Source organism: Limulus polyphemus, unplaced genomic scaffold (assembly GCF_000517525.1).
Source record: "Limulus polyphemus unplaced genomic scaffold, Limulus_polyphemus-2.1.2 Scaffold2199, whole genome shotgun sequence".
NCBI lineage: Eukaryota > Metazoa > Arthropoda > Merostomata > Xiphosura > Limulidae > Limulus > Limulus polyphemus.
This window is the reverse complement of record NW_013667809.1, coordinates 2,619-12,104: the sequence shown is the minus strand read 5'-3', so window position 1 is coordinate 12,104 and position 9,486 is coordinate 2,619. Positions and strand designations below refer to the sequence as shown.

Below are 9,486 nucleotides of genomic sequence, written 5' to 3'. Positions count from 1 at the left end.
GGACTGATTATAGTATTAAACACTACCAAAATTTGTTGTGTGTTGGACTGATTATAGTATTAAACACTACCAAAATGTGTTGTGTGTTGGACTGATTATAGTATTAAACACTACCAAAATGTGTTGTGTATGGGACTGATTATAGTATTAAACACTACCAAAATGTGTTGTGTATTGGACTGATTATAGTATTAAACACTACCAAAATGTGCTGTGGGTTGGACTGATTATAGTATTAAACACTACCAAAATGTGCTGTGTGTTGGACTGATTATAGTATTAAACATTACCAAAATGTGCTGTGTGTTGGACTGATTATAGTATTAAACACAACCAAAATGTGCTGTGTGTTGGACTGATTATAGTATTAAACATTACCAAAATGTGTTGTGTATTGGACTGATTATAGTATTTGATACTAAATACATCGTTACATTCTAATATATTTACAGTGTCAGACTACCTGAATTGTATAGACACAGATTAACTGAGTTTTATAGATATGATACTAAATACATCGTTACATTCTAATATCCTTACAGTGTCAGACTGAGTTTTATAGATACAGACTAACTGAATTTTATAGATGTGATACTGAATACATCGTTACATTCTAATATCCTTACAATGTCAGACTATCTGAATTGTATAGACACAGATTAACTGAGTTTTATACATATGATACTGAATACATCGTTACATTCTAATATCCTTACAATGATAGACTGAGTTTTATAGATACAGACTAACTGAATTCTATAGAAATAATACTGAATACATCGTTACATTCTAATATCCTTACAATGTCAGACTAACTGAGTTTTATAGATATGACACTGAATACATCGTACAAAATCCTCAATTTTACAGGAGACCCTCACACTAATAATCTGTCACGCTAATCCACAACTGAATGCTTCTGCATTTTTGCATGGAATGACATAACTCAAAATAACGTCACTTTACCAAATGAACATATATTTTATCAAAATTGCAAGAAATGATAGGATAATGTGTGTTTCAAAACTATTTTCAAGCTAATATTTTATAACAACTCTCCAAAAACAACTGGAAGATTAACTGCATCAATTTTATTCTTTTATCTGAACCCCCACCCTTTTGTAAATTAACTATTCCAGCATTCACCAAAATTTATGGAACTGATTTTTTGCATAACTTTGCTATTATATAAAAATGTTGTGGTATGGCATTTCTTTTTACTTACGGTAGTGCGTTAAAGAATAGCTCATGTTTGTAAAACACTTAAATAAAATTTGGATGAAGGACTATGTCTTGTGTTAAATCTTGAAAACGTGACCTTTTGCGGAGATATTTCTAACAATGTAAAATGAAGTGAGCCAGAAAAAGTTATTGGTAAAACCAATGCGACGTTCACGTTTTTTTTTCTCACATGTCTACGACAGATGAGACAGTAAAAAATAATAATAATAAAACTGGTCACTCTAGAGAGGAAGAGAAAATCAATTTTTCTGCGACATGCTTTGAAAGGTGTGAAAGTATTTCATTTTGAAGAAATGTCTTCGATGTAAGTGATAATCAACTAGAGACTTGCAGGGCAGGAAATATACTGAAACTTTTAACAAAAGCTTTTTAATTGAAGACCTGTGGTGATTGAAAAAACACCACTTTTTTTCTGATTCGTTTGTGAAACTGGTTCTTATGAAAAAAAACACTTTACTTTATATATATTTAAGAGTAGAAACATCGCAACCTAACACGCTATTAAAGGATAGAAATACAGAAAAGCAGACACTGTTAGATAGCAAAGTAAACTTGTTTGCTTGTTAAACTTCGCACAAAGCTACTGAAAAGCTAGATAGTTATCCGTGCTAGTCGTATCCAATTTAGAAATAATAGACTAGAGAAAAGGCAGCAAGTCGTGGGCCACTCTTTACCAACAAACAGTAAGATTGACAGTAACATTATGACTCCCCCACTTATGAAATGGCGAACATGTTCGGTGACGAGATTCGAACCCGCGCATGTTGCTGTGGAGTGCCTCCATCATACGTTATTTATCCAGCATAAACCCCATAAAATGATAATAGCCTTGCGAGGGCAAAAATGATAATACTATTACAGGCTCTCTTTTTAGTGTTGAATATATTAACACTACTTATCACAATCATCATATCAGTAAACGTTCCAGAACAGAAATGTTCTAAATAAAAGTTTTGACTTTTACTGGAAACTTAAAATGCTTTTGGATAACTATGTCTCCCAAAATGAAGGTGGATCTTTTTTTGCATGCTACTTTTTTCTCTATAAAGATCTTCTATTGATTTTACATGTAAAATGATCAGTGCTACAAAAACTAAATTTCCCAAAACAAAATTCGAGAATTTTACAATTATGATATAAGTGCAGCACAACCTATGTATGTAGACCTAAACAGTTTCAAAGTAGAGAAATTAAGATCTTATACATCTGGAGTTTGTTTTTGTTTGTTTATCTGCGCTAGCCGTCCCTAATTTAGCAGTGTAAGACTAGAGGAAAGGCAGCTAGTCATCACCACCCACCGCCACCTCTTGGGCTACTCTTTTACCAACGAAATAGCGGGATTGACCGTCACACCCCCACGGCTGAAAGGGCGAGCATGTTTGGTGTGACGGGGATTCGAACCCGCGACCCTCAGATTGCGAGTCGAGCGCCTTATCCACCTGGCCATGCAGGGCCCACATCTGGAGTACCAGACAACAACGTAACATGACATTATATAAGTATATGCTATAGTTGAAACCATTGTTTGAAATATACATCTTATTATTAAAGATATGATGTGGCTTATAGCAGAAATTGTCGAAATTATAATTTTATTTCTCGTATTGATGCTTTAAAGTCGACTAATTTTCGTGTACGTTACAAATCCTAATTAGTTCTCAAAGAATAGTTTTGTTGAAGAAGGTATTACACGTATTGGCTGTAGATTCCTATTGTAAACAGAAAGTACTTTTTAAAACATAGAAAAATTATTTCGTCTTTTCGCATGCTAATTACTTAATCATTATACACATATAACGAGAGTTGAACATTTTGAAAATCTGTGTACAGTTTGCAATAAATAAAATCACGTGAAACGCTTAATTGTTTGTCATTAACGGTTAATAGTATACTGTTCAATGACTAATGAAACGTCATTTACAAAGTCAAGTGATTAAATGCTTCAAACTAATATATATTACGAGCATATTCCGTGAAAAATAGATCTTGGTTCTTTTGTGGTTTCTAACAAACATTCATTGAAATATAGATAAAAAATTTACTCTCTAGGTCTTTCAGCGTTAGCATGAATTGTTGAGAAGAAAGTGAGGAGACTAAGAACCGGTATTTCAGGACTCGAACTCTGGACAGATCTACCTTCTCCATTGTCAATCGCTCTCATTATGACGACCTTGATATGCACCATTGCCTAACACAGCAATTTCTATTGTAACAAGGTATTATGAAGAACGAAGAGATGAATCTCAGACAAAATATTTTGCCAAACTTTCCACAGACCCTCCATTGTACGTGGAAGTTGGTCTTGAATCAAACTAAAGGAGTTGTTGTAGATCCAGTTTCTTAAGCTGTCTTTCTTACGAACGCAGCCGTTGAGTTCCTGTGTAGCTGGAAGCTTGCGAACTATTGGCTTGCGAGTCTCCTACAGCTCCAAATCTTTGTTTATTTTCTTGTTAACAATACCATAAGATATGAATCACAATGGTCTTTTGGGTGGTGATGCTCTATGTTGTACCATAGTTTTCACTTTGCGGATGAGAGAAAGCACTGATATGGATTAGCTTGGGGTGTAGTTTCGAAGCCCATTGTCTTCATGCTCTGCAGTGTAAATTTCTGTGCTTCCATGGAGGGAGTAGCTTGGGGTGTAGTTTCGAAGCCCATTGTCTTCATGCTCTGCAGTGTGAATTTCTGTGCTTCCATGGAGGGAGTAGCTTGGGGTGTAGTTTCGAAGCCCATTGTCTTCATGCTCTGCAGTGTAAATTTCTGTGCTTCCGTGGAGGGAGTATCTTGGGTGTAGTTTCGAAGCCCATTGTCTTCATGCTCTGCAGTGTGAATTTCTGTGCTTCCATGGAGGGATTAGCTTGGGGGTGTAGTTTCGAAGCCCATTGTCTTCATGCTCTGTAGTGTGAATTTTTCTGCTTACATGGTCGACAATGGAGCTCCTTTTTCGAAATGTCGTGTCCTTTGGATCTCAACAGTTTAATAATCTCGCTAAACAGATATTCTTTCTCAAGAAGGGCTGTACCATATTCCGCCAGCCAAATGTACTTGTGGTGCACTGGTCGGGAGCAGACGGTGAATCAAATATGTGTGTGCTAGACAATGTCGCTCGTTGTACAACGGCTTGCATCTACGATGCCACAACATTTATTGCAGTGACATATGCAAATCGTTTTGTAAAGTTCCATTAATCCCTAATACACCATCTTCTAGATATTTTAAATAGTAGTATCTCTAAAGAGGGTAAACCAAAGAATTGAGTATAAAGTAAGGAAGTCATCAAGTTTTGTTTACTGTGTTAAAAAAAAAAGAAGCGATATATGTATAGAAAGTTCGTTAAAGTTTAATCTAAATAGCACCGTTTTCTTGTCTTCAGATATTCCAGTGCGTATACTAACATATCGTACATTGAAGATGGCGTTCTGATTTTGTTTGTATGATTAGCGCATAAAATTTCTACTTTAAGAATCAAAATATCTCTTAACAAAAAGGACGGAAACTACGAGGACCTCATAAAGACAAATTCGCCTAAAGCTTACTTGTTTGTTTATGAATTTCGCGGAAAGCTACTCGAAGGCTATTTCTGCTAGCCGTTCCTAATTTTGAAGTGAAAAACTAGAGGAAAGTTAGTCAATAGGGGGATTGATCAGCAGTTCATAACTCCCCCACAGCTGAAAGAGAAAGTATGTTCGGAAATGGGAATCGAACCCGTGATCCTCAAATTCCGAGTCAAGTGCCCTATCGACTACGCCATGCCAGACTTACCTAATGCTTCTGGTCAAAATCACAACTATATATAACATACTGTTAACAGTCTTAGGCTATTATTTAGCAAGTCCTGGGTGAATTTCATAAATTTTATGTAGACCATTGTTTGCGAACTTATAACGCTAGAAACCGGGTTTCGTGGGCAGAGCACAGATAGCCTATTGTGTAGCTTTGTGCTTAATTCCAAACAAACAAACAGTTTTTATGAACCAACTGACCTACAGGAGAGATTCGAGTGGTAAAGTCCCCAGTGGGTCAGGGGTAACTTTCCGAGCTTACAGTGTTAAAATTTGAGGTTCGATTCCCAACGGTTGCGTAGCTTTGCGCTAAGAAAATCAATAAGAGCATCAAGTTGTAAAACGTAGGTTTATCTCACTTATTTACACACTTATTGTCCACATAAGCAACTGACATGAAAACGTGGTAAATATCAATAAAAAACGCATTGTTTGTTGTTAAGCACAAAGTTATATAATGAACTATCTGTATTGTGGCCATGCAAGTATTGAAACCCGATTTGGAGCGTTATGATCCCTCAGACTTGTCGCTGAACCACCGACGAATAAGACGCATTGTAACTCTTAACATGAAAATTATGAATTTCGCTTATGTTTTTTTTTTCTGTATGACAAACAGTGTAAGTTTTCTTACAAACGAATCTATAAATGAAATCAATGAAGTGAAATTAGAAAAAAACGGTGGCTATAGAAAAAGGTTTTGCACGTTTTTTTATTTTTATTTTTAACATATCTATCTGTAAACGTATATATATATTTGGTTTAAATTATCCATTATGACATAAAGGATGACAACAAGGAATGATAACGGAGGCATAATTTTATATTTCAATTTTACTATCTTGTTTCTGGTTTATATTAAGTTCATTATTGTTTTATAGTGCTGATTTTATTTGTCTATGAACAATTAATGTATTGCATAGAACTAGATATATTGATTTATATATCATATACAATAATTAATTATAAAAAAAAATACCACGCATTAGCTTTATACTTATAAAAAAAAACCAGTGTTAGATAAAACCTAATTTATAAAAAATAATAATTAATATACGAAATACCATTATATATATATATTTCTGTTATATTATACGTTGGAAAAGGATATTCGTAATTGATGAAAGAATGGTTGCTTTTGTTTTCGGTTTGGTATTTTGCGTAATTATGCAGTTAATTAGCTTATTGTACAACACGATTTTTGACTGCTTTTAAATCCGTTCCAACCTCTCATGGCCATGAGTGAAGTCGTTGTTAGATATATACAGATTCTTTAGCCACTCCAACCAAATGTGGGCGTTTTAGTTTGTCAGAGTTAAATTATATTAAACAACGAATTGAATACATTACTTCAAAAGAAATCGGAAAATCTAAGAGATTTTATTTCCTTGAATCCAGATAAATCGGAACTCCCTGAAAATTAATTCCTTTTCTTTATCACTTTTTGGAGTTTGTAAAACCGATTTGAGAGCAGTTGAAACCTTTAAAGCGTCGTTAATTCTCTTTACTTAAGGTAGATGTGAAAACATTTTATATAGGCCAGGCTTTCAGAGAACATGTTTATAATGTAATGCTTACAGAAACGTAATATCGTTTGGATGTTAATTCGCAATTAATCCAAAAATATAGCTTTTCTTTGACTTTGTAGGAAAACTATCACAATTCTGTGAAGTTAAAAATATCAACAACACATTCTTTAAAGTGCAATTTAGCTTAAAGAGAGCAAATTATTTTAAATCTACTTTTGATAAAGCAAAGATTAGAAAAATCACAATCACAAACAATAATTTTAACACTATTTTTAACTAGCTGAGCAGGACACTCTAACAAGGAAAATTAGTTTATTGTATTTCAGTTAGTAGTTATCGATCAGTATCAAAGAACATCCAGTCAGCAATGACTTTACTGAAGTTAAAAGTTTTTAATTCTTTGTTGGAACCCATAATTTTCACCACAATTTTTATATTCAACCCTCAACCAAACATTTAAAAATCTGTATTACTTGTTTGTTTAACTTTCTTGCAAAGCTACACAGAGGCCTACTTGCGTATAGTCATCCCTAACTTTGAAGTGATAGACTAGAGAGAAGGCAGTTAGTCAACCGCCAGTTCTTGGACTATTATTATCTGACCAAATATTGGGATTTGACTGTCCCTCTTGTAGCACACGAAAGGACCCAAAGTGCACAGCGAATATTTGCAGCAACTGGACGAAAACCATTAATTCTCAGATTAAGGCTGATTTAAGCCACGACCGGCCCCTGAAAGTTTGTAGTAACGAGTTTTAGACATTACCTTATGAAGGGCTTAAGCACAAAACATTATGTCAATTAATTTGCTTTTAAGTGAATTTCATCCATCGTGTTTATTATTTTTCTATATAATAATGTTTTCGTAGACAACTGATATTAATTCAGTAAGCTGAAGAAGGAAAAGGCTAATTTTTGAATACTCGGTAAAAATTGGAAAACATGTTGACAAGATTTTATTTTGAGAGGAACAAAAAATGTCAGGATTACGAAACAATAATTATATTAAAGATCACATACAAATAAATGCTAAGTGACGAAAATATTCTAGTGTATTGAGAACAACGAACGGAAAAATGATATTGTACGATTTGAACACACGAGCATCATATTGTTACGTCTCCGTTCGTTAGTTAATTTTCCGTAAATTCGTTCCGACGAAACTTTAGCGACACAAGTCCTTTCTTAAATAAAACTGGTTTATTCTTTCCGAATACAACTTTACGATACACTTAATTTCAACAGTCGCTCTATAACAACGCTATAATTCTCAAAGAACGTCTCACGTGCTCGTGCTCGACAATACTCAGTTCAATTACACACTCTCTGACTGCAGTTCAATTACTCATTGTTTCGTCACGTTGTGACCATCTTATATATACCAGGCTACCCCCAATCTAGTAGTCTCCCGATAATTCACGAAGGTTCGAGAAGTACGTGGCGTGATACTAGTCACGTGACCTCACTGACGCAACAATATAATACTTATTAAAGCAACTACGAGATTTAGGGCCAAATAAGAAGGAAGTGTGCAAATAATTGATTTGCTTAAGTAAACAAATTAAGCTTCTCAATTTCATTGTTTTTTACTACATATTATAATGGTACACTATTGTTACAGACTTCGGCAGTGTAACATTTGGAAAATAGCAAATACTGTTGTCATAGCCATATCACCTTGACTGAACACTTTACCTGTAATATAAAGCCACTATTGTGTTTGAACAGTCTTACCATTCTTCACAAATTTAACCCAATTTATTTCTAAACAAATTAACTTCCTAGTCAACATAGTCACGAGAATCACTGTGTGATTTCATCATCTGAGTGGTTAACCGGTGTTTTAACTTATCTTATTCAATTTATGGACTATAAACTTCGATCTTGCTTGCAGTCTAAAGGTCCATATGCATTTTCCAAAAAATAAAAACCTGTTTATACTCTGTCTAGTCAACTCATTCTTAACCTATTAAACATTTCTGAACGTTAAAACAGAATATATAAAACAAAACGTTTGTGTTTGTTTATCGTATTCTAAAAAGTAAACATGTTTAGTATATTTTGTTTCTGTACTCACCACTATAAATCTTTCTTATTGGTGGCTGACTGGTTTCGCTGTGGAAAACAACAGACTTTCCTCTACTTGGTGTTTTATCATCATAGTTTTCATCACTTGTTTTTAATGACGTCATGCTACCTGTCAACGTTACTGGATAGCTCGGTTCTTTAATTATGCCTTCGTGCTCTAGATCTTCCTCACTTTGTTCTCCCAGGGTAGAACCATTAGTTTTGCACATCTTATGCTGGATGTCCCCCGTAGAGCTCCTAGAAGGCTGGGTGGTGTTTAATACTGTTGCCATGTCAATTTCAGATATAAGATGGCCTCATAATGACATCAAATCGTCAAAAATGGATCTTCAAGATGTTCTGAAATAAAGAACACAAAAAAGCTTAGAGTAATTTAAGGTTTAAACAAAATTGTATTTTTTTATCTACAATGTTTTCTCTTATTGTCTTGACCCTTTCGACTGCGTCTTGCTGTAATACCTAAGACATGATATTTATTGGTACGTATGAGTGTTGCCATAGAATCCACAACATTAACTACCTTTTAAAAAAGGACCTATATCCCTAAAAGAGATAGAGGGCAGCAGTTATTTGTTGTGTATATCACAATCCAAAAGTAATATGGTTTGTTTGTTTGTTTTTGAATTTCGCGCAAAGCTACACGAGGGCTATCTGCGCTAGCCGTCCCTAATTTAGCAGTGTAAGACTAGAGGGAAGGCAGCTAGTCATCACCACCCACCGCCAACTCTTGGGCTACTCTTTTACCAACGAATAGTGGGATTGACCGTCACATTATAACGCCCCCACGGCTGAAAGGGCGAGCATGTTTGGTCGGACGGGGATTCGAACCCACGACCCTCAAATTGC

At 34.7% G+C, this 9,486-nt stretch overlaps 1 protein-coding gene across 1 annotated transcript in view; it reads right to left on the bottom strand.

The window, feature by feature from the left end:
- The window catches only part of LOC106466232 (inactive phospholipase C-like protein 2), a 203,160-nt gene extending 194,179 nt beyond the window's left edge, over positions 1-8,981 (bottom strand). The window contains exon 1 of the mRNA XM_022394212.1: positions 8,630-8,981. Coding sequence (XP_022249920.1) covers positions 8,630-8,912 — 283 coding nt within the window. The 5' untranslated portion in view covers positions 8,913-8,981. The remainder of the gene's footprint in view (positions 1-8,629) is intronic.
- Between the last annotated feature and the right edge of the window lie 505 nt (positions 8,982-9,486).